Source organism: Geotrypetes seraphini, chromosome 5 (assembly GCF_902459505.1).
Source record: "Geotrypetes seraphini chromosome 5, aGeoSer1.1, whole genome shotgun sequence".
NCBI lineage: Eukaryota > Metazoa > Chordata > Amphibia > Gymnophiona > Dermophiidae > Geotrypetes > Geotrypetes seraphini.
This window is the reverse complement of record NC_047088.1, coordinates 264,621,353-264,648,114: the sequence shown is the minus strand read 5'-3', so window position 1 is coordinate 264,648,114 and position 26,762 is coordinate 264,621,353. Positions and strand designations below refer to the sequence as shown.

The 26,762-nt window shown below is 39.7% G+C and overlaps 1 protein-coding gene across 3 annotated transcripts in view; it reads left to right on the top strand.

Annotated features, from left to right (window-relative positions):
* CFAP65 (cilia and flagella associated protein 65) overlaps positions 1-26,762 on the top strand; it is a 351,728-nt gene that overhangs the window by 179,448 nt on the left and 145,518 nt on the right. For all 3 annotated transcript variants that reach the window (XM_033945108.1, XM_033945107.1, XM_033945109.1), the window contains 3 exons: positions 7,803-7,961; positions 13,763-13,928; positions 19,570-19,698. In XM_033945108.1, coding sequence (XP_033800999.1) covers positions 7,803-7,961; positions 13,763-13,928; positions 19,570-19,698 — 454 coding nt within the window. The remainder of the gene's footprint in view (positions 1-7,802; positions 7,962-13,762; positions 13,929-19,569; positions 19,699-26,762) is intronic.

The window sequence follows — 26,762 nt, the reverse complement described above, 5'->3', positions numbered from 1 at the left end:
ATACATACCCTGTCTTAGAATATAGGCTTGATGGTACCTATAAAAATTTGGAAAATTTACCCCTCCCTCCATAATTGGTCTTTGTAAAGATACTAAAGCAATTCTGGGTCTTTTCCCAAACCAAACAAATTTTGTAATAATATTGTTTAATTTTTTATAAAAGGACCCCTGAAAAAATATTGGTATCATACTCATTTGATAACAAACTACAGGCAATATCATCATTTTAATTGTTTGAATTCTTCCCCACCATGAAAGATGTAAAGGATTCCATTGTTCACACATTTCTGTAATTTTTTTCAATAAAAGTTTTTCATTTTCTTTGACTGTATCATCAATTGTATTTTTGATCATAATTCCTAAATATTTTAATCCTTCCTCTTTCCAAATAAATGAATATGAATCAAATAATCCTTTGGTGCAGTGAACATTAATTGGAAGAATTTCTGATTTACTCCAATTAATTTTATATCCAGAGAATTTTCCAAATTCCTCTAGAAGATTAAGTAAATTTGGAATAGTAATCCCCGGTTCTCTCAAATATAATAAGATATCATCTGCATATGCAGAAAGTTTATATTCCCAGTAAGAAAATGGGATTCCCCTTATCTCCTTAGTTTGATTAATTGCAATTAACAAGGGTTCTAGAACAATATCAAAAAGTAAGGGAGACAAAGGACATCCTTGTCTAACTCCCCTTTGCAAATTAAATTTATCTGATAAATTGTTATTTATATATAATCTTGCACCAGGAGAGCTATACAATGTCTGAATCATTTTAATAAAACCGGGTCCTATTCCAAACCATTCTAGAGATTGATACATAAATTTCCATTCTACTCTATCAAATGCTTTTTCTGCATCCAAAGATAGCATAAAAGTTGGATCATTCGTATTTTTTGCTAAATTTAAAGAGTGAAATGCTAATCTGGTGTTATGTGATGAGTGTCTTTTAGCAATAAATCCTGTTTGATGTACATCAATAATGAAAGGAAGAGCTTTTGCCAATCTTATTGCTAGTACTTTAGAAATTAATTTACCATCTACATTTAATAAGGAAATAGGCCTGTAATTTGAAACCAAGGTAGGATCTTTGTTTGGTTTTGGTAAGACAATAATTAATGAATCAGCCATAGTACCTGATATATTTCCATTATTCATTTGATATTGATACAATTTTAATAGATATGGTAAAATAATGTTTTGAAATGATTTATAAAATTCAACCGTATAACCATCACCACCCGGAGCGGATCCAACTCTAAGAGACTTCAATGCTGATTCTATTTCTTTTAAAGATATAGGTTCTTCTAAACTTCTTTTTATATGATCTGGAACATTTGGTCCAATAAATGAATTTAAAAATTTTTGTCCATCTTGTTCTTTATTTTCATAAGATTCAGAAGAATATAAATCTTTATAAAAATCAAGAAATTGTCTTAAAATGTCTTTATTGTTAGTGTGTGTATTACCTTGTATATCTTTAATTGCAATAATCTTGGATTTTCTTTTTTTTGCTTTAAGGAAATTTGCCAATAATTTTCCAGCTTTATTTGAATTTCCGTAAAATTGAACTTGTCTATTAAATAAATCTTTTCTCACAAATTGAGAAGAAATCTCATTATATTTAACTTTTAATTTTAATAAATCTTGTAATGTTTTATTTTCCCATTTTTCAATTAATTTATTTTCTAATAATTTAATTTGTTTTCCTAATTCAAGAAATTGTTTTTTATGTTGTTTATTAATATATGCTGAGTATGAAATAATATTCCCTCTCATTGTTGCTTTAAAAGCGTCCCATAAAATCTCAGCATTAATATTATCTGAATCATTAATTTGAAAAAATTCTTGTATTTTTAATTTAAATTCTTCGAGAAAATTTGAATCCGCTAAAAAAGTATTATTAAATCTCCAAATTGAATTTAAATGTTCAATATCATAATTTTGAAGATTAATCCACACACCAGCATGATCCGAAATTATAATAGGATCTATAACTGCTTTTATCACACGCTGCGCTAGGTTATTAGAAACAAATATATAATCAATTCGTGAAAAGGATTTGTGGACCTGAGAACAAAAAGAAAATTCCTGATCATTAAAATGAAGAATACGCCATATATCTACTAAATCACAAGATTGAATCAAATTATCTAAGCCTAATGATTTCATAATTCTACTTGGTTTTTTATCCAAAATTGGATCCATTACAGCATTGAAATCTCCTGCTACTATTAAATTAGATGTAGCCAGTGGTAAAAGTAATTGTTGAATTTGTTTGAAAAACTCCATTTGATTCGTATTAGGAGCATATAAATTGAATAAATTCATGGTTGTATTTCCCAGATCCATTTCGACATGCACCCATCTACCTAAGGGGTCATAATTTATTAATTTGAAATTCGCATTGCATTTTTTGTTTATCAGAATAGCCACTCCAGCTTTTTTCTTTAAAGCCGGTGCAAATAAACATTTAGAAATCCAACCCCCAGATAATTTTTTAGATTCAGTTTCAGAAAGATGGGTCTCTTGTATGAAGTAGATATCCGCATTTTGATTTTTAAGGAACGATAATATTTTCTTTTTCTTAATAGGATGATTTAAACCATTGACATTCATAGAATAAATTTTTATATCCATCTTATTTATCATTAAATTTTAACCAATATTCTATGATAATATACATGATTAGATCTCAGCACAATTAATATATATTGATTCCCATTCCCACCCTCTATTTTCCCTCCCGACCCTCCCACTATCAATGTTTGTCCTGGAACACACATTGGTCATGCAAAACCTAAATCCCCTCCCCCAGGCAACTAATCATTCATAAAAATATTCTCTAATTCAATACATTTCATATTTCTTTATCCACCTTATTATTCATTTAAACCTTCATTAAATCCCCTTGTATATTATAGTTCATATCAAATTTAATTTGATAAATCATATTAATCTTTTCAAGTCTTAGATATAAATAATATATTACCCCTTCAATAAATTAAATATATTTCATATATAGTTCTAATTTCATATATTCAAATTAGATATATCTATTCCTATATATATAATATATATAATAATAAATATTTTAGTAAATCATTTTATATATTTGAAAATCATCATTTATAGTATCGTAATATGTATAGATAAATATTTATATCAAAAAGATTTTATAATTAATACCTATGTTATAATAATTTCCCATTCATTTAACCGAATCCAAAAAAATTTTTCCATTAATATTAGCAGAATTAAATATAGATGTAGTAATTCATATAAATTATAATTGGATAAATCATCTTAATATTTTCAATTCTTAGATAAAAATAATATATTCTCCCTACAATAAATTTAATATATGTAAAATATAATTCTAATTCCATATATCATATTGTAATAATAACATTTTTAAACATCATCATTTATAATAACCTAATATGTATAGGAATTAAATATCTATGTTATAATAATTTCCACACTCATTTAATCAAATCTAAAATAATTTTTTTTTTTTTTTCCAATTAATATCAGTATTAAATATATATGCAATAATTCTATAATAGTATTCAATTCAATTATAATGTAAATTTATCATAACATCCAATATATTAATAATAATTGAATCAAAAATTATAAAATATATATATATTTTTTTTTAAATGGATGGAATAAAATCAAAAATTAATTTAAGTCATAAAATTCAATATATTGTAATAAAATTTGAATCAAAAATTGTCATTCTTATTTTATCTTGCATTTTCTATATCCTTTCTTCAGATGAAACTTCCATTTTATTCTGATTATATGTAGACATTAGTTCCTCTTCTTTTTTCTTTCTTTATTTCCATCTATTTTCATTAGATAAATTTGCTTTATTCTGCTTTATTATGTAGACATTGGTTCTTCTTGTGTCAAAAATTCTTTCAGTTTAGCAGGATCTTGAAAATACATAGATTTATTTCCTGTAGAAATTCTCATTGTAGACGGATAGTAAAGACCATACATGTAGCCCTTTTCTTTTAATTGTTGTCTGAATGTAAGGAATTGTTTCCTTATATTTGCAGTATCTTTAGCAAAGTCAGGAACAAAAATCAGTTTAGATCCTTTATAGTTTAGGTTTTTATTTGCTTTTGCCACTTTTAAGATCTCAAATGCTTGTTGGTATCTTAATACTTTGAAGATCAGAGGTCTAGGAGCTGTCTGGTTTGTTTGTTTTCTTGTGGGGATTCTGTGGGCACGTTCTATCTCCAACGGCCATTTAGAATTCAGCTGCAGCAGTTTAGGCAAAAGATTTTCCAAGAACTGTATAGGGTTTTCTCCTTCAATATTTTCAGCTAAGCCAAGGATTCTAATATTCTTTCTTTTTCCTCGATTCTCCATATCAATTAGTTGATTTTTTAAGGCTGTTACATTTTTCTTTTCCTCTTCACACTTTTGTGTGAAAGTTTCCAACTGACAGATTCTTTCCTCCATCACAGACATTCTTTGTCTGTCAGTTTGGATTTCTTGTTTCAGGTTAATCAACTCTTCCTTCACTTCTGATAATTTGTTGGCATTATCAGTCAGCATTATTTTGATTTTAAATAATTCTGCCATGATGTCAGCTTTTTCATTAATTTCATCTGCTTCCAGCGGGATTGGTACGCTGGACGGCAATACAGGGGTTACCTTTGACCTTTTTGCCGACACTCCCGAAGTACAAGGTTTTTCATTTTTTCCTTGCCTTATCGCTGCCATTTCCGCCGTTGATTTTTATTATTTTTAAGTCGGACAAGTAAATAAATAGTTTTATTTTATTCAGTTGTTGCCTGGGACTCAGGAGCTCTGCGGTTAAGCTGCCATATCGTGCGTGCTCCAAGCCACCAATTATTTTATTTTAAATTTAGTGATCAAAATGTGTCTGAATTTATATCTGCTGTCTATATTTTGCACTATGGCCCCCTTTTACTAAACCACAATAGCGGTTTATAGCGCAGGGAGCCTATGAGCGTCAAGAGCAGCCCTGGGCATTCAGCGCAGCTCCCTGCACTAAAAACTGCTATTATGGTTTAGTAAAAAGAGAGGGGGTATATTTGTCTATTTTTGTATGGTTGTTACTGAGGTGACAGTGCATAGAGTCATCTGCCTTGACCTCTTTGAAAAAAACCCAGAATAGGAATGATAATTTTTTTTTTTTTTTTTTAATTTATAAATTTTTCATTCTTACAATAATTTAATTGTACATAATTAACATTTTCTCAGCGTACAGTGTGCTTTGTGTTTGTTTGTTTTTTTCCAAATCTTTATTCATTTTCATTTCTTACATCAAGTGTACAATAAAATATCAATTAGATCATACAAATCACTTGAAAATCTAATCAAACATCAGCATAAATATATAAATAAAAAACCCTCCCCCTCCCATCCCTTCCAAAATTTTATTGTTGGTAGATCATTTTGACTTGGTCATTTTAAAAGTAGCTCGCAAGCCCAAAAAGTGTGGGCACCCCTGAGCTAGAGCGTTGAAGCTGCGTGTGGCTGCCGTAAAAGTCATCTCTGGCACAACCGGAAGTTGCATCAGAAACGACCTTTCTGGCAGCCATATGCAACTACAACGCTCCTGCTGCTGTAAGAAGGCAGTTTAGACATCGCCGGCCACAGGGCAGGGAGGTTTGTTGGACCGGGCCTGTTGTCCGGAGAGGGAGGGGGGGGGGGCGTTGCAGATCTTGTTGCCAAAATTGGAAAGGTGAGGAAGAGAGAAAGATGGGCCTGTGGTGGATGGAGAGATTTAGAGAAGGGGGCAGATGATGGAAGTGGGGAGAAAGAAGAGGCTAGATGATGGAAGTGGGGAGAAGGGAGAGCAAATGCTGAATGGAAGTGAAGAAAGAGAGCACATACTGGATGGAAAGAAGAATAAAGAAAAAGGACATATGCTGGATGGGGGAAGAAGATAGAGTTAGTGAGATAGTGGAGGGGTGAAGGAAAGTTGTGGCATGCTGTGGGTAGACATAGTGAAAAGAGGGAAACTGAGGACTGCATAGTAAGAAAGAATTTAATTTAGACGGAGGCAGAAAATAAAGAAGGAAGACCAGAGAAGGAAAGGGAAGAGAGAGAGGAGAGAGAGATGCCAGAGAATGGGGAAGGAGACAGAGATATCAGATCTGAGCGGAGGAAATGAGAAGAGAGAGATGCTAAAAACCACAGGGGGGAGGGAAAGAGAGATGAAAGGAGAAAGATGCCAGACCATGAGGGAACAGAGGGAAGATGATGGATGCCAGACCAAAGGGAGTGGTCTGGAGGAGAGATGGAAGGGGGAGGCATACAGTTTCTGGAAGAGGCTTAGAAGGAGAGAAGATGCCATATAGGGAGGGGCAGAGAGATGGCAGACAGTGGATGGAAGGAAGACAGTAACAAGAAGATGAGGAAAGCAGTATTTATTTATTGCTTTAGGAGACATATGTCACTGTTTCTGTGGTGTTGCATTTTATGCAGAGTCCAGCTTCTTGCTGGTTCAATTTAACCTTTGACTATGTATTTCTGTTTTATTCCCCCATTTACAAAACTGTGGAGTGTGTTTTAGCGCCAGCAGTGGTGGTAGCAGCTCTGATGCTCAGAATTCTATGAGCATCAGAGCTGTTACCACCGTGGCTAAAATCCACACTACAGTTTTGTAAAAGGGGGAGGGGTTAGTTTGTGATGACATATTCCTTATTAGGCGAAGGTGTATTCTGTGTGTTCGAAAGACATGGTTTTCTGTTAGGTCTGACGGTGTAGGATTGATCTGTACTAGTCTGGCTTGTTTAGTTTTACAATGGGTGTATTGATGTTGTACTGCTCACTGCATAAGTAAGATGCTGCCTTTTCCTAGGTACTCATGTGTGATGTGTGGCTTGTTACTAAAAATCATGTTTTTTGTACAGATGGGGGGGGGGTTGCCAAAAAATGATGGGCCCCGGGTGTCACATATGCTAGGTACGCCACTGCCCTAACTCCAGCCCTATGCAAACCTTGTCTCCTCAGGCCAAGCCAGACTCAGCCCCAATCAAAACCCGTCAAAGTGCTGGGTTTTGAAAAGCCATCTGTACAGTCCTCTAAAAAGAGGACATGTCCAGGAAAATCCGGAAGTCTGGTAACCCTAGTCATAATTCAAATTTCTCTGCTGCCAACTGGTTAATTGTTGCACAGCAGGCAAAATTTAGCATTCATGCAGTGGTGTAGCAAGGGCGGGACTTGGGTGCAGGCACTATGGGGGTGCAATGAGCATTCATAGAGCCACAGTGTGTGTCTGTCGATTGTGCCAGTCCCTTGCCCAAGAACAGGAACAGACTGCTGCTCCACCACTCCAATGAGCCACCGTACTGGAGCAAGGGAGTGGTAGTGGGGGGGGGGGCCACCAAGTTAGGTATGCCCACTGCATTCACGGAGTCAAATTTTGTTTGGTCAGTTACCCACGTAGCACTGATCAGTCACATTGTTTGTAGACATAAACTTAATTAACAAGGTTACCTGTGCTCAGCTGGCTGAAAATTGGCCTGGAACAGAATTCAGGAGAACCTGAGTTGAGCACAAAGAATTCTTTGTGGTAAGACAGTAAAGGAAAAGCCAAACCTTCACTGTGGTATGTGGCATTTACCAGGAATGAAGGGCTGAGTAGGTTAAGCTTATAGTCCTTATCTGCAGCCAAATTCTATTTACCATGTTATTAATTCCAATTTGTAGGTTGATGACATGTGGCATGTGTGACATGTGTGAATCTGCCAACAACAACAACAAAGTATTCCTCTGAAACCCAGTGTCTCTCTTTTTTTTCTCAGGCCCAGACATGGTCGTTTGTTCCCCGAGAACAGATAAAGTACATGCTTAAACCCAGTGTATTGGTGTGGGGTGTCCAGGAACACCAGGACCTGGTGTCTAGAAAGAGAAAACATTACACCATCAGGGTTATTGGTGAAGGCTGCAGTGGCACCATTTCAGTAAGGACTCCTGGAAACGGTGCTTTTGATGCATTGGATCCCAAATAAAAAGTAACAAAGTGTCCAACACATCTTCTCACCTTTCAGCTTATGTGAGAAATGTCACTAGAGTCTGGTTTTCTTTCCAATTCTTTATTCATGTTTCATCTTACATCAAGTACACAATATTACATCCATTGAACTTATACACATCACTTGAATTTCTTTCTATTATCATTTTGAAAACATAAATTTACTCCCTCCTCCTGTGCCACATTTCTCTAGGGTGGTTGAAACGGAACATGGCACTTGCCAACAAGTAAGAAGCTCTCTGTAGCCTCCAGGGAAATGGGAAAAATCTAGGAATCTGCCAAAGCTCCCAAGTATCTCCTGAAAATCATATTCCACCCCCCAAGCTGAAGGATGTAGTCCAGAGTAAGGAATTGTTTTTGCTCTAAAACAGTGGTCTCCAACTCAAAGCCTTTGCAGGGCCACATTTTGGATTTGTAGGTACTTAGAGGGCCACAGGAAAAATAGTTAATGTCTTATTAAAGAAATGACAACTTTGCCTGAGGTAAAACTCGTTATAGTTTATAAATCTTTCCTTAATTGCTTCTGATAATTTCAGCTATACAAAGCAGTGCAACATGCAGAAAGTGAAGTTTAGATAGTTTTTCACTTTCTGCAAATTATCAGAAGCAATTAAGGAAAGATTTATAAACTATAAAAGAGTTTTACCTCATGCAAAATTGTGATTTAGATTCTAAAGTATCAACTGCAAGACACAAGATTTTGGTGTAGTCCTCTAGTGGGAAAATCAATATCCGACTTGTGCCTGGAAAACTTGTGCCTTAAGGTCCGGATTTTGTATAGAATGCCCGTCTCGGGTGTCCTATACAGAATCGGAAGAAAACCCGGCCAAAGTAAACCTGATTCTGTAACCGACGTCCATGTTGCAGACGCCGGTTACAGAATCGGGTTTGTTTAGAAGCGGCCGCTATACTTAATCGCGGCAAGGGATCCTAGGGCCTGATTGGCCCAAGCGCCTAAGACCCTCCTATAGCCAATCAGGCCCTAAGATCCTGTGGGTTGGACAGGAGAGGGGCGGCCCCACCCCATTTAGACAGAGGCGGGCCTACTGGCTGGATGGTGCGAAGACCCGTCTGGCCAACTTGCAGGTAAGCCCAAGGGGGGGTTCCAGGGTGAGGGTTTTGTTGGGGGGGGTCCGGCAGGAGGGGTTGGGCACCCTCCTTCCAGTGATCTTCGGGGGGGGAGCCATTGGGGGGTCTGGGGAGGGCGGTTGGGGCATGTCATTGGGGGGGGTCCAGCAGGAGGAGTTGGGTACCCTCCTGCCGGCGATCTTCGGGGAGGCAGGTTCTGTCGGCAGGAGGGGTTGGACACCCTCCTGCCGCAAACATCGGGGGGGGGATTGGGGAGACTGGTAGCTGCAGCCGCTATACTAATCACGGCAGGGAGATCCCTTGCCATGATTAAGTATAGTGGCCGCGTCTACTTACCATGTAGGCCAGAATTTTGCTAGCCTACATTGTAAGCGTCTCCTGCTCTGCTAGGGAGATGCATAGGGCTGCCTAGGTTCACCTAAGGCTACCGCCTAGCTTGCCTGGGGAGCATTTTTTTAGAAAACGTGCCTCCCGATTGGCTGATTAGACAGTTGTAGGATGCCTACAGCTGCATACAATTGGGTTGCACTTTGCAGAATTAGGGGCTAAGTGTCCGGTGGTCACGTGCACAACTGCCTTCAGCTCTCATCTCCTCCAGCACCGGACACAACCGCCATCTTACATCAAGCAGTCACCGCCAGGAGAGGTGCCAAATTTCACAAGAGTTCACAAGATCACATACACGCACAAGCTACACTGCCTCCAATGGTTACCTTACGTTCTGGAATGTTCCCCGCCTCACGGCTGTAACCTCACGCAAGCGCTTTCCTGCATCTGTATGCGATTGTCCTCTCCACTCCACCTCACAATCGCGTACAGATGCAGGAAAGCGTTTGTGTGAGGTTACAGCCGTGAGGTAGGCAACATTCCAGAAGAATGGTAACATACCGAGGGCCTCAAAATAGTACCTGACGGGCCGTGAGTTTGAGACCACTGTTCTAAAACAAGAGGCTGTGATGTGAAACTCCAGGGGAATTAAGAGCATCAAAAGGAAATAATTCATTGAAAAGACAGTGAGGGCATGAAGTAGCTACAAGTAGGCATGAGGCAGACAAACTCAGAAATTAAGAAAAACTGAGATAGGCACAGAGGATCCTTAGCTGGGGGGGAGAGAGAGTGAGAGGGAAAGCCTTGGCTAAGCACAAAGGATCCTTAGATGGGATGGGACATTTGGCAGGGCTGCTAGCGATGCACCTAATTTACAGAATTACTGTAAGCTATGTGCATTCCTGCTGTAACTGCAGGCATAGAATTGTTAGGTGTGCTGATACAGTATTCTGTTATGGAATCTGTTATGGAATCCGGATCCACTGCGTGCTTTTAGGATGTCTAAATGGAGGCACCCAGGTTCTCATGGTGCCTGAATAATTTCTAGGTCTGCTACTATTCAGCTGCTGAATTTTAAGTTTAGGGACAGCCAATGCAATTTAAGCAGTGGGGAGAATAACAGTCTTTTAATACCAACAATGAGACCAAAAGAGGGCTTTCATTACAGTCATATCCTGGGAATCTTCCAGGAGCCCAGTCTAAGCAAATTCTCAAGAAACCAATTGATTAAACCAACCGCTTGATCTTTCTTCATAGAAAAATAATACAGATTTAATAAAGGTAGTGCATCATTATTAGAAATTGCCAAGATCTCCGTAAAGTATTTACATAGTAAAATTTCAGAAGACATTATATGAGTCAGAGAAAAGTATAAGAAATAGAAATTCTCTTTTTTCCCCAGTGTTCAGTTTTTATTCATTTTCCAACGTACAAAGCAATCGGTGCATACAGGGGCAGATTCTACATATTCTACCTAAAAAAATCATTACTTACTAAGCATGATTCTGACCAAGTCAGGCGCATTAAGAAGGATATGGCAATACTCAAGAGGGTTCAGAGGAGAGCAACGCGACTGATAAAGGGTATAGAAAGCCTATCATATGCCAAAAGATTAGAGAAAATGGGCCTCTTTTCCCTGGAGAAGCGGAGGCTTAGAGGGGACATGATAGAGACTTACAAGATCATGAAGGGCATGGAAAAAGTGGAGAGGGGCAGATTTTTCAAACTCTCAAAAACTACAAGAATGAGAGGGCATTCGGAAAAATTGAGAGGGGACAGATTCAGAACCAATGCTAGGAAGTTCTTCTTCTCCCAAAGGGTGGTGGACACCTGGAATGCGCTTCCAGAGCGTGTGATACAACAGAACACGATATTGGGGTTCAAGAAAGGATTAGATAATTTCCTGAAGGAAAAGGGGATAGAAGGGTATAGATAGAGGATTACTATATAGATCCTGGACCTGATGGGCCGAGCGGACTGCTGGGTGCGATGGACCTCTGGTCTGACACAGCAGAGGCACTGCTTATATTCTTATTGTATAGAATCATGCCTCACTAGGCCTCACAACTTTCAGGTATACCCTATTTATGCCAGAATTTTCTTGGTGCCCACTTTTAACTACGTGCTTTGGTCTAGACGCCTACATTTTATAGAATCACATTTTTCAGATTAGGCACCTAACTTTCAATTAAGTCCAGTTAATGTTAATCATGAGGTGTTAAGTGGCACTGATTAAGCCTATCGATTAAGTTAGGCACCTAATTTTAGATGGACTATATAGAACCTGCCCCCATAGTGAAATTAAACATTAACAAATAATTCAGCTTATTCTGCTTCTTCCCGCACAGCATACATCAGGAATCAAACATTTAATAGAGCTATAGCTGATCCTAAATTCCCCACATACCCTCTTACCTCCCACCTCCATGCCCCTGCATAAATATTTATCCTTAGCCTTGTTTTTCTCAAGTTTGGCTAATATTACATTTTCCAGGAGAATTCATTTCCTCAACATACTCCTCCAGCAACCACTAGTAGGAGCAATAGCTTGCTTCCAGTGAGTGGTCGCAGTTGTCCTAGCTGCAGAGTAACAAAGCAATTCTTATTTAACCTTCAGATCTTTGTCATTGAGTCTAACTTCCACTTTTGCTGCTGCTTCCCAAAAAGGCCTAAGAGAACAACTCCACCACAGATGCATATGGGTTCCTCTTCTCCAGCAGAAGCTCCAGGAATTAAAAGATTAACTAGGAAGGCAAACCAGTGTTAGGTACCATCTCAGGACAGTTTCTAGTTGGCCTCCTTGACCTGAGCTAACATAACATCAAATTTTATTTGTATACCACAGTACACTGTGAAGTTTGATGCAGTTAACAGGAGTTAAGTAGAAGACTACATGAAAGGTGAGGAGACAAGTACAAATCAAAAAGGATCACGAGAAGGTCAGAGTCAAATACAATTATGGTAAGGTAATACAAGAAGAACTCGAGTAGAAAAACAGCTTTCAAATATCGGTACAGCTACAGGGACCCAAAAGAAGGAGACGAGACAAGTGAGAGGGACCAGTGGTAAGAGTTGAATGAGTCTGTGCCTAGAGCTTTTTCTATCATCTTGAGGAGTGTGGGAGACACACAGGAGAGCACAGAGTTTAGTGGTCTACTAGGAATTTGTAGAACAAGTAGTTTTTATCCTCGCCTGAAATGTATGTATGACAAAGAAGATACACACACATACATTTCTGGCATACAGGTCACAGCTTTATTTCATTTACATAGATTAAAAATCATGACCTGAGCCAGTCACAGTATGTAGTATCCATTCCTGTTCCCAACACTCAGCCTGTTGTCCAGAGCTCACCAGGCTAATGCCGTAGTTAGCATACCCTTCCTGTTGTGCTTCTTCCCAACCCCTCAGGCAGTGCTGTTCTCCCCATCCTGAGTTGTATTGTGCCCCTTACAGTACAACTCCTCTAGGATCAAGCTTACTAGCTCAGGGGCCTGCTTCTCCCAAAATGCAACAGTCCATTCTCTCCAAGCTCTTTTCCATCTTGGGCTGTATCAAACAGAAGCTGGGTGGGCAGAAGCAGAAGCAGAAAGGAGGACTAGTCACCTGACTTGCCCCCTTTTGTTCTATATCTGTAGCCCACCTCCTGGATAGCCTATCAAAAGAGGTGATCTGGACATACCCAGTAAAATTACGAGATAGATTATTAGATGAGGCGTTAGGATCTGGGGATAGATTGAAAAGGTCAGTTAGATCATTTGCTAGATTTGATGAATTTCCTGAATAACATGGTTTTTAATTCTTTCCTGAAGGTTTTGTAGTCGGGTGTTGTGATCAGCAGGTTGGAGAGGTGGTGGTCTAGTTTCGCTGCTTGGGTGGCAAGTAACCATTATCTCTTCCTCACTCTAAGAGGTCCCATGTGCCTATCCCACGCTTTCTTGAATTCAGACACAGTCTCTGATGACATCAGCAGGGTCTTGGTTTCCCAGCTAGGCCAAAGCACAGCCAAATCACCTTAATTCCTCCTCTGGGACTTGCTACCTGGAAAGTGCTCCTTTTGTACCTTATTGTCGAGCACTGCACATTTTGAAGGTACTGGGAGATGTCCCATATGATAATTAACAGGGGCCTTGTTGTCCCAGTCAGCCCTGGTCACAGTCAAATCGCCTCATTTCCTCCCTTGCAGCCACTACCTACTGAATACCCCTCCCAAGAAATACCCTTCTAGTTACTGAAGTGCAGCTTCTGTGAGCATCTGGTGTGGTGTGGATATGTCCAACACTATTCTCATCTATCTTTTGCTTGTGTTTCCAGGCTGAACAGGACTATCTTCATTTGGGGAATATTCTGGTTGGCACCTTGCAGACCTGTAATCTGGTGCTGATAAACAGTGGGAACTGTTCTCTAGACTATGAGCTGGGGGTGGAGCAGAGTATCACAGGACTCCAGGACCCAGATGAAGAAATCTGTGATCCTCTTGGTATGTACTTTGGTTTGGGTTGTTCATATAACTGACAATGATTTTGCTAACTTTACAATAGCAATTGGAATGACGAATGAGATGATTACATTTGCAGACTGTTCAAAGTTGTTAAAACACAAGTGGACTGTGAAAAATTGCAGGCAGACCTTAGAAAAATGGAAGGCTGGGCATTCAAATGGCAGAGAAAATTTAATGTGGACAGATACAAAGTGATGCACATTGGGAAGAATAACCCAAATCACAGTTACCAGATGCTAGGGTCCACCTTAGGGGTCAGTGCCCAAGAAAGAGATCTAGGGTTCATTGTAAACAATACACTGAAACTTGTCCAATGTATGGTGGTGGCCAAAAAAGCAAACAAGATGCCAGGAATTATTAGAAAAGGCAAGATAAATAACAATTTTTTAAAAATTTATATATTGCAAAAGCCTTTCAGTTCTATGCGGTTTACAAAAGAGATAAAATCGACCATTATCAGTGAGCTTTAACATAACTTAGCAAAGCAATTAACAATGGGAATTTACAATAGAGGTTTACAAAAGGGGTTGACCTGATCGATTTCAGTGAGGTACAACATAACTTGACAAAACAATTAACAACAGGATGCATTCGACAGAATCCTAGGAAGGAATGCCAAGTTTAGAGAAAAGGTGGGTTTTTGGAAGTTTTCTAAAGTGCATGTAAGTTGTAAGAGGTTGATACCAGTTGGCTCAATGCTAAGTCTCTGGAAGCGGCTTGTAGAGGATAACATGGGGATTCCGTATCGCTCCATAATGCAATCTCACCTTGAATATTGCATTCAGTTCTGGTCACTGTATCTCAATAAAAAAGATTTTAAGACAGTGGCCAGTGATTTTGAACATTATTTTGAGGCAAGAGGTTATCCTAAAAGATCTATCCGCCAGGCTTACCTTCGAGCACATTATGCTCAGAGATCTTTGTTGCTACAAAAGAAAACAGATAATCAGACCACGGAAAACTTGGTATTTGTAATGCCATATTCAGAGGTGTCAAAAATAATGATTTCCTCTGTTAAAAAGTTTTGGCATATACTACATTTGCATAGGCAGTTAGTCGATCCTCCTATGTTTGCCTTTAAAAGAGAAGTCCCACCTCTTCAGGGCATCTCCACTGCTACCGGGATCTGCCCCAACGGAAAGCCCGACCTTCCACTGCAGGGGAAGGAGATCGGGTCAGCGTGGGAGACGAACTCCGCCTCCCGACGCCCCCTGCGACTCCAAACATTTTGAACCCACCTCTTCAGGGCAGCTCCACTGCTACCGGGAGCTGCCCCAACGGAAAGCCCGACCTTCCGCTGCAGGGGAAGGAGATCGGGTTGGCGTGGGAGATGAACTCCGCCTCCCGACGCCCCCTGCGGCTCCAAGCTTTTGAACCCACCTCTTCAGGGCAGCTCCACTGCTACCAGGAGCTGCCCCAATGGAAAGCCCGACCTTCCGCTGCAGGGGAAGGAGATCGGGTTGGCGTGGGAGACGAACTCTGCCTTATGATTCACTGGTCCTGGTCCAACAACTGGGTTGATGCACTATACTCTATTTCCATTCCAATCCTTTTTTTTTTTTTTTAAATTTTTATTTATAGATTTTCCATTCTTACAACATCTGAATCATAGTAAATATAATTAATTATTACATATCTAGTATACTATCATTAATAAATCATAGCTTTTAAAATATAATATGATAAAGATTATACATTATTATAAAAATATAAGTCCCTCTCCCTTTTTATATAACATGTTTCCAATAGTTAATCAAATCCCACCCCATTCATATATAATTTTTATCAATGTGCTAAGAAATCTAATCATTAGAATAATTAGTCAATGGTTGCCAAATTTTCTTGAAATTAAGAAGATTCCCTTGTTGTAACGCTATTATTTTTTCCATTTTATAAATATGACAGACAGAATTCCACCAGAACGTATAATTTAGTTTGGTATAATCTTTCCAATCCTAATAAGGACTCGCTCTTCCAACTCTGAACCCCCCAGGGCAGCAAATCGAATCCTACATGATTCTTCCAAAAGGGTCCCTTTCAGATCCCGGTCGTCCCCCCTTCACATAAACCTAGCAGACCCCATGAAAAAAAACACAAAGGACATTGAGGAACCTCAATTACTCCACCACTTCCAACTCTCCAAACCTTCACAACCTCTTTGGATGTTATCTTAACATTCGCTCCATAAGAAACAAGGTACAACTGGTTAAAGACTGGCTGGAGGAGACCAACCCAGACTTTGTCCTGTTTCAGACAACGATATCATAATGCCTTCCGCCAGGGTTTAAAATCATATCTCTACCCAGAATCAGGGGAAGAGGGGGAGGACTAGCAATCATATTAAGAGATTCCTTCCACTCCACCATCTTAGCATCGAATTCCACAGCGGATCTTGAAATTCTTTCCTGCAAACTCTGGTTGGCCCAACCCAACCATGTGCCTCAGGCCCCGCCCCCAGGAGGGACCTAAGGCTCCCGGGCCTATTCTGATTGGCCCAGGCGCCTTAGGCCCCACCAGTAGGCAGAGCTTTGGGACGGATGGGCCAATCCAGCCTCATTCCGTCGTTGGCTGCCTGCCGGACAGGCGGGTTTGGCTCCCGTCTGTCCGGCCAACTACAGAAAGGTACGGGGAAGGGGGGTGGGGGTGTCGTGGGGGTCGGCCAGGGGGGTCGTGGGTCGGCTGGGGGGGCGGTCGGAGGTTCTTGGGGGGGGCGGTCGTTGGGGGGAGGGGGGTTTGCGTTGAGGGCAGGAGGGCCTGGGATCCCTCCTGCCCGTAATGTAGTGCGGGGTGGGGGTAGGGGGTCGCCGTGGCCAGGAGTATTTGGGCTCCCTCCTGGCCCGAACAACTAGGGGGAGGGGGTCGCCAGGGCCAGGAGGACTTGGGCTCCCTCCTGGCCCGATATTGTCGGGGAGTTGGGGAGTCGGCGGGGCAAGAGGGCTTGGGCTCCCTTTTGCCCTGATCGTGTTGGGGAGTCGGGAGGGGGCAAGAGGGCTTGAACTCCCTCTTGCCCCGATCGTGTCGGGGGTGCCAAGGTTGGCTGGGGCAAGAGGGCTTGAGCTCCCTCTTGCCCCGATCATGTCGGGGAGTCAGCGGGGCAAGAGGGGAAGTAGCAGGACACCGGTAGGAGCTTCTACATGATGGGGGGGGGTCGGGAGGCTGTGGGGGTGCGAGTGGTCCTTCAGGGTGGGGGTGCATGCGAGCGGTCCTTCGGGGTGGGGGTGCGAGCGGTCCTGCGGGGGGGGGGGATGAATCGGACGTCGGGGGGGGCATCAGGCTTTCAGGGTGGGGACAGGACTTCAAGGGGGAGAGGAGAGTCGGGGCGGGCGAAAGAAGAGTCGGGGTGGCCAGAGGAGAGTCGGGGCGGGCGACTGGAGAGTCGGGCAGCATGCGTGGTATACGGGTATTTCTGTACATAAATTTGTGTTTTCCGCGCGCTATACCCGTGTGCGCGTTTTACACGGGTGCGCGTTATCTACGTGAAAATACGGTAGTCTCCCAGGTTGTCCATGGATTATTGCCATCGATGAGGAAGGCATTGAATACCATCAGCTGCATTTGATTTGCTAATGTGTGTTGCCTCTCGCCGAAATGCAGTTACCATATATACTCAAATATAGGATGAGATCTTTGGGCCAAAAAAATGGCCCAAAAATGGGGGTCTCGGCCTATATTCGAGTTATCACCCGACACCCCCCCCTCCCCGACTTGATGCAGGCCTCTGATAGGCCGGAACAGGAGAGATCCCTCCCATCGCCCGGCCTGGCTGATACAAATAATTTTTTATAACCCCACTCCCCCTGCATACCTTTTCAGTTATCCCTGGTGGTCCAGTGGTTTATGGGCAAGACCTCGCTTCTGCCCTGCACACCTTCCGGGCTTGGGGTTCGCCAATCGGGGCTTGCGGCACACAGACATGCAGGAGCGAGCTTCTGAAGCTCCCGTGGGGCCCTGCACCTCTAGCTGAATAGCTGTCGCCAATTCTCGCAAGGCTCGCAGGACCTGGCGGCAGCCATTCAGCTAGTGGTGCAGGGCTGTGCGGGAGCTCCAGAAGCTCGCTCTTGCGTACCTGTGCTCTGTGAGCCGCGAGCCCCAATTGGTGAGCCCAGAAGGAGGTGCGCAGGACAGGAGCGCAGTCCTGCCCATATACTGCTGGACCACCAGGGGGGTAACAGAAAAGGTACACGAGGGGGGGTGTGCAAAAAAAAGTTATTTGTATTGGGATGGGGGATGTGAGGGATCTCTGTTGTCCTGGCCTACCACTAGACCACCAGAGGTGGAAGAGGAGGTGGGACAGGGTGCAGAGCCTAGCAGGGAGGCGGGGACACATGTTGGAGTGAAGAGCCTGGCAATTAATGAGGGGGCTGTCTGCAGAGCCTGGGAGGGCAGGGAGGGAAAGGGCTGGGTGCAGAGCTTTGCAGGTCAGTGAGGAAAGGTGGCTGGGTGTAGAACCTGGCAGGGAGGGAGGCTGAGTGCAGAGCCTGGCAGGGTAGGGTGTGAAGGGAAGACTCTGGGTGCAGATCCTGGCAGGGCATGGCACTTGACTATTAAGCCCCCGTCTTATATTCAAGTCAACCATTTTTCCTCCTTTATGGGGGGAAAAATGGGGGACTCAACTTATATTCGGATCGACTTATATTCTAGTATATACGGTAATATGTCCTGTTTGCTAACATTTTGGCAACAACCTGGAAGACTGCTTTGAAGAATGTTAATAGTTAAAACAGTTTGTACTTGTACTTTTGTGTTCGTGTTGTCCATTGTATGCCATTGTAAGGTCAAATGTCATGTGATTTGCTTCTCTCCTACCAGAGATGCCGGCACTCATTTCTTATCTGGTGGTAACATTAAGAAATATATGTCACAAGCTTTCAAATGTATATATTAGATTTCCAGTGTTGGTGCATTTTTGAGAGAGAGAGAAAATAGCTGCCATGACATAAATCATCCCTCATATATTGGTAGCTGGATTGTTGACAATTGTTTTATAAAAAATGTAAATTGGTATGTATATTTACGAGCCTCCATTTGTGTCTGATCTCAAACAGATGTAAATGTCCATGTGTCTTGAAAGAAAGGGACCCCACATGGTCCTTGTTTTGGCGAACACGCCTTCCTCAGGGATCCTAGTTATTGATTTGAATCCAGTATGGTGAATGTGGATATAAGCTAATAGACATAGAACTCTGCCTTGGTTACCACTGCAGAAAACTACTCTCTATATAGTGGTAACTAGGATCCCTGAGGAAGGCGTGTTCACTGAAACATGGACCATGTTGGGTCCCTTTCAAGACACGTGGATTTTATTGATTTATTCTCAATAAACTTTAGATGAAATAAAGCCTGCATCTACAACATCCTTTTCACAGTCTCTTTTGTTGTTTTAATTCTCAAAGTCTCACCATTCCTCACTCATAGAGAACATAAGAACTGCCATCTCCGGATCAGACCTTCGGTCCATCAAGTCCAGCGATCCGCACACGCGAAGGCCCAGCCCGGGTGTACACCTGGCGTAATTTTAGTCACCCATATCCCCCTATGCCTCTCGTAAGGCATAGAGGGATATTATTCAGTGCTAATGTTCTTAGAGTCTAACCAAGCACTAATTTGCTTTCTCTTTCAGCCTTAGAGCTAGAAAATTCCAAAGGGACGATTCCCGCCCGAACAAAATGTTTCCTGAAAGTAACCGTCAGGCCTATTCGACGCTTCTTCTATACCTGGTCAATCAGCTACGTCATGCTTACCCCAAAAGGTAAGAATAGGATTTGCAGACTATTGTCTCAATTTAGACTATTTCTAAGAAACCAAATGAATGATCTTTAACTATCCAAAGTACACTTTGATCTCTTTATTCTATAAAATAGGTCCATTGTGATGGTAATAGAAACACAGCTAAGAGGAAGGGCATGTTAGAATATAGACAAGTGGTAGGGGAATGAAAAGTTATAAACCAGAAATAGATGGGATGATTTTCTGTATCATAGCATTTAAATATCTAATATAATAAAGAGCTAGCCGCGCATGCGCACTTCTATTTGCGTGTTCCGTGCGCTGTAGGTCTGTGGCCGAAGGAGTGCGCATGCGCGAGTCCCCAGCCTTGACCGCGGCTTGAGGCGTATGTGCCAGTTAGCTGCATCGGGCGACAGGAGCGGCTCTGGCAGCAGATGCCGGGAGGAGGACTCATGGTCCTGCCGCCACTGCTGCTCCTGTTCACAGCAGCCTGCACGTCGCCGACTCCCCCCCTCCCGCAACAACCGCTACCGCTTCTGTTCTTCCCCTCCCTCCAGTCACCGCTGCCATTCCTATTTAAAACGGCCTGCTGAGGTTTGCGGCCGGCTGTAGCGAACCTCGCAGACCGCTTTCCACATGGTAGCACGTTCCCTCTGACGCGAGGGAACATGTTACTGAGGTGAACAGCGGCCTGCGAGGTTCGCTACAGCCGGCCGCAAACCTCAGCAGGCCGTTTTAAATAGGAATGGCAGGCAAGACCCCCCTTCCCCGCCGCACCAAGGCCCCGGAGGTCGCTGGCTGTGCGGACGTGTTTCCTGAGTTTTCGCCTCCCTGGTATAAGATTAAATCCCGATCGCGCGGCTCCAACCCAGACAGAAAAACAGGCACTGGCAGTCCCGGTCCCAGGCGGCAATGCAGTTTCTCCGTCTCCTTCCTGCTCCTCCTCACACACAACCACAATCAGTCACAGCGTTCCGTCTGAACGAACAAGCGGTCGGCTATGCGCCGGCCTGCCAGCGTGCAACTGCGCAAGAGTGAGAACCAATGAGCACATGCTCCCTTGCCCTCTGCGCGAGATGGTGAGCTCATGAGCACATGCCAGCCCGCCAGCAGCAGCCACTTAGTTGGCTCTCAAACTGGTCAGGCGCTGAAGAAAGCCGGCAAAGAAGTGACCCTGGAAGGTAGGACTGTCTATTGGCTCTGCAAAATAAGATTTTGCAAGGGAAGGGGGTATAATGATGGACAGGGAAAAGCCAAGCCTGCAAATGAAAAATGGGCAAGAACTGCATGTATATATATATATATAGAGAGAGAGAGAGAGAGGAAAAAAAAAAAAGTTGACAGGTAGCAGGATACAGATGTTTCAGGCTTGGTAAATAAGGGGAGCAGTGAAGGAGTGGTGGTGGACACAGGGGAGGTAAAAGGAAGGGAGAATGGACAGGGGGAGCAGTGAAGGGGTGGTGGTGGACAGCCGAGGAAAAAGAAAGACAGAAATACAGAAACAGGCTAAGGAGAGAGAGAGAGATAGAAATAAAGACAGACACACACACATATATTCTAGCACCCGTTAATGTAACGGGCTATAAGACTAGTGATACTATAATGCGTCTAGCTTGCCTAATCCCCATGAAAATACATATAATGAAACCCCCAAAGCTGCCATTCTCAAACAGATCATATAAGTAGGAACAAGACAAACATTCAGCAGTAAACAATTCCCAATTTTCCCCATATAGAAAGGAAAAGATTTCTCAAAAATAGGCCTTTTACCATACCATACCATTTCAAAGACCCTGCAATTATCAACAAAAATTCATTATGGCTTCCAACAAGACTAATAAGTATTCCTAATAGTAACATCAGCATCATGATTATATTGAGTTTTAGTCCTGGATCTATTTAGTTCTTTAGTAGTAGGAAAAGTCAAAAGCAACTGGGCAGAGTTCCTGCTGGTACAAGAAGATCCTAATAATAAAACCCGGGCCAAATAAAGATTTCTATGCCAAGCAACCGATTTTGAACTCTGCTCGAGCTACCATGGGAAGTCAATGAAGCTTCATCAATAGAGGTGTAACAGGGGCGTGGCTTGGAGCGCGCAAAATGGTCGCATAACCGCGGAGCTTCCCGAACCCAGACAACAAACGGAAAGGAAACAGCTGATTAAAATCGCTCACCCGCGCTATAACTAACAAAAATAACTTCCGAAATGGCTACCACAAGGCAAGGAAAATCGGAGAAGCCGTGCACTTCCGGTGTATCGGCAAAAAGATCTAAAGTGACTCCGGTGTCTCCGTTGAGTGTCCCGATCCCGCTGGAAACAGAGGAATTCTCAGATAAAGCTGATATAATGGCTGAACTATTTAAAATTAAATTAATGCTGACAGACAATGCTGGTAAAATTTCAGAGGTAAAGGAGGAAGTGCTAAGTCTGAAGCAAGAGATCCAGACTGAAAGGCAGAGGATGTCTGTGATTGAAGAGAGGGTCGAACTGCTGGAAGCTGTCACACAGAAGTGTGAAAATGAAAGACAAACTGTGGAAAGCTTGAAAAATCAGCTGATAGATATGGAGAACAGGGGGAAAAGGAAGAACATCAGAGTGCTTGGACTGGCTGAAAATCTTGAAGGGGGAGACACTGTACAGTTTTTAGAGAACTTACTACCTAAACTGTTACAGTTAAACTCCAAGTGGCCGTTGGAAATAGAACGGGCACATAGAATCCTTTCAAAAAAACCAGTGAATCAGAATGGCCCCAGACCCTTGATTTTTAAAGTTTTGAGATACCAGCAAGTAATAAAAGGGTGGGGGGAGGGTGAGGGGGAAAATTAATTTAGATATATAATGTATTAGATATAAAAGTGATACTATGTATTTATCAATTGTATTTTAATATTTTGTACACTTTATGTAAAATTTGAAAATAAAAAATAATGGGGAAAAAAAAAAAAAAAGAAATCCTGAAAGTAGCAAAAGCGAACAAAAATTTAAATTATAAAGGGTCTAAATTGTTATTGGTTCCAGACTTTGCAAAACACACTGCAAACATCAGAAAGCAGTTTCTAATGCTGAGGCAGCAGTTGAAAGAGAAAGGTTACATGTACGGCTTGTACTATCCATCTACAATGCGAATATCTACTGGAAATAAATCCTGGTATTTTCAAGATCCTGCCAAACTTAAAGAGTTTCTATCAAAAGATGAACCAATGTCTACATAAAGGAAAATTAATTAAAGGAAAAAGAGAAAATGGAGAAGACTCTTTTTGAAGAGAAGAGAAGAGAAAAAAAGGAAGAAAGAAGGAAAAAAGAAGTGGATTGATATTGGACCAAGTTAATTTTACTGCATTTTATTGCATGTGAAGATCTTTTGACTAATTTTTCAATATTTTGAAGCTACTGATACATTCTTAAATTAATAAGAAATTAATTATCTAAGAGAGTTATTATAAATATTATATATATATTTACACAACTACTAATTACTACCCATTCTGAATAATAATAACTGATTAACATAAGGAAATAAATATATGATACTAAATATTGCAAAAGGGATTATTAATAAAATAGGAAATAATTTTAGATTTTAATTAATAAATATGAAAATATATATTTCATTTAAATATTTATTTATATTGAATATATTATGAATATTTATTTATATTGAATATATTATGAACATATATTTTATTCAAATATTTATTATATTGAATATATTATAAATGATTTTTAAATGAGAATGTTATAAAAAAAATTGGTTGAATGCTAGTATCAATAATATATTAACGCTATGACTGAATATATTTAAATTAACTGAATATTTTAATATACATGGAATTATAGTTAAATTTAAAAATGTTAACAAAATATTAAGATGGGATATATATTATTTTGGAAAGAAGATATATTTATAATCTATATGAATTAATTAAATAAGAATATTAATATAATGATATAGTTCACTGGGATACTAATTGATATGAAATACAAAAATTATTAAATAAAGGGTTAAGTCTGGGAATTGGGATTTTTTCAAGAAGAGATAATTAATAAGGAGATAAAGAATTTTAAGATACTATTATTTATATGAATAACTTATATGTATGAACATGTATTTGAATATTCATTTTGATTTCATCACAGATAATTTTATGTAATTTGCTACAATGTAATTTCAATATTAATGATAATTATTAACTAAATGATTGAATATGTATAGATATAATTAATTAAATATTACATATGTGGGGGGAAAAAGAATAGCTGAACTTTTTGAGATGTGTTAATTCAATATGGAGGGGTATTAGTTGTCTGGGGGAGGGGGTTTAGGGTCTGCTATACCAATGTGTGTTCCAGGTCAGACAATGTTTATGGGGGGGGGGAGGGGAGGGAGCATAGAGAGAGGGAGGGGGGTTCAGAGCAATAATATATTGATGAGGATTGAAAATGGGATAAATGTAAAAATTGAATTTTTCTTTCATAATTTTATTTTTGGGAGGGGTAAGGGATGGGGGGATTGGATGCAGGAAATATATTTACTTAATGTGAGATCTGATCATCTTTATTATTATAGAAGTATTTGCCAAAATTTAATTATAAAATAGATGGATATAAAAATTTATTCTATTAATGTCAATGGTTTAAATCATCCTATTAAGAGAAAGAAAGTACTAATGTTCCTTAAAAAGCAAAATGCGGACATATATTTTATTCAAGAGACGCACCTTTCTGAGCATGAATCTAAAAAGTTATCTGGGGGTTGGATTTCTAAATGCTTCTTTGCACCTGCAATAGGGAAAAAAGCTGGGGTTGCTGTCCTGATAAATAGGAAGTGCACTGCTGATTTCAAATTAATAAACCATGATCCTTTAGGAAGATGGGTGCATATCAATATGGTTCTGGGAAATACAACCCTGGATTTATTAAATTTATATGCTCCTAATTCGAATCAAATGGAGTTTTTCAAACAAGTTCAACAATTACTGCTACCACTGGCTACTTCTAATTTAATAGTAGCAGGGGATTTCAATGCTGTAATGGATCCAATTTTGGATAAGAGACCAAGTAGAATTATGAAATCGTTAGGTTTAGATAATTTGGTTCAATCTTGTAATTTAGTTGATATATGGTGTATTCTTCATTTTAATGATCAGGAATTCTCTTTTTGTTCTCAGGTCCATAAATCTTTCTCACGAATTGATTATATATTCGTGTCTAATAATATAGCGCAGCGAGTGATGAATGCAGTTATTGATCCCATTGTAATTTCAGACCATGCTGGTGTGTGGATTGACTTTCAGAATATTGATATAGTACATTTTAATCCAATTTGGAGATTTGATAATGCTTTACTTGCGGATTCGAACTTTCTGGAAGATTTTAAATTAAAGATGAATGAATTTTTTCAAATAAATAATTCGGACAATATTAATCATGAGATTTTGTGGGACGCATTTAATGCAACAATAAGAGGAAATATTATTTCATATTCAGCATTTATCAAAAAACAGCTTAAAAAACAATATGTTGATTTGGAAAAACAAATTAAAGTATTAGAGAATAAATTAATTGAGAAATGGGAACATAATACATTACAAAATTTATTAAAAGTAAAAGCGAAATATAATGAGATTTCTTCTCAATTTGTGAGGAAAGATATCTTCTATAAGCAAGTTCAGTATTATGGTAATTCAAACAAAGCTGGAAGATTATTAGCTAATTTTCTCAAAGCAAAAAAAAGGAAATCTAAGATTATTGCAATTAAAGACAAACAAGGCAACACACACACTAACACCAAAGATATTTTAATACAATTTCTTGATTTTTATAAAGATTTATATTCTTCTGAATCTTATGAAAATAAAGAACAAGAGGGATTAAATTTCTTAAACTCATTTATTGGACCAAATGTTCCAGATCATATAAAACGAAGTTTAGAAGATCCTATATCTTTAAAAGAAATAGAATCAGCATTGAAGTCTCTTAGAGTTGGATCCGCTCCAGGTGGTGATGGCTATACTGTTGAATTCTCTAAAACATTTCAAAATATTATCTTACCATATTTATTAAATTTGTATCAATACCAAATAAATAATGGGAACATATCAGGTACTATGGCTGATTTGGTAATTATTGTCTTACCAAAACCAAACAGGGATCCTACTTTGGTTTCAAACTACAGGCCTATATCTTTACTAAATGTAGATGGTAAGTTGATTGCTAAAGTTTTAGCAATAAGATTGGCAAAAGCTCTTCCTTTTATTATTGATGTATACCAAACAGGATTTATTGCTAAAAGACATTCATCAAACAATACTAGATTAGCTTTTCACTCTTTAAATTTAGCGAAAAATATGAATGGTCCAGCTTTTATGATATCTTTAGATGCAGAAAAAGCATTTGATAGAGTGGAATGGAGTTATATATATCAAGCTCTGGAATGGTTTGGAATAGGCCCCGGTTTTATTAAAATGATTCAGACATTGTATAGCTCTCCTGGTGCAAGATTATATATTAATAACAATTTATCAGATAGATTTAACTTGCGTAGGGGAGTTAGACAAGGATGTCCTTTGTCCCCCTTACTTTTTGATATTGTTTTAGAACCTTTATTAATTGCAATTAATCAAACTAAGGAGATAAAGGGAATCCCATTTTCTTACTGGGAATTTAAACTTTCTGCATATGCAGATGATATATTATTATATTTAAGAGAACCGGGGAATACTGTTCCAAGTTTACTTAATCTTCTAGAGAAATTTGGGAAATTTTCTGGATATAAAATTAATTGGAGTAAATCGGAAATTCTTCCAATTAATGTTCATTGTACCAAAGGATTATTTGATTCATATTCATTTATTTGTTGTTTTTTTTTTTTTATCTTTATTCATTTTCTTATGTTACAGCAAGTGGATTACATAAACTCAATTAATTCTTGGATATACACACTTGATAAACTCATAATAAATATCAATGAAAAATATAAAGTACAGATTAATATATAAGAATTTTAAATTTATATAATTCATATTGAATATAATAGTCTCCCATCCCCTCCCCCCTCTCTTCCAGTCAATAATACATATTTTTAT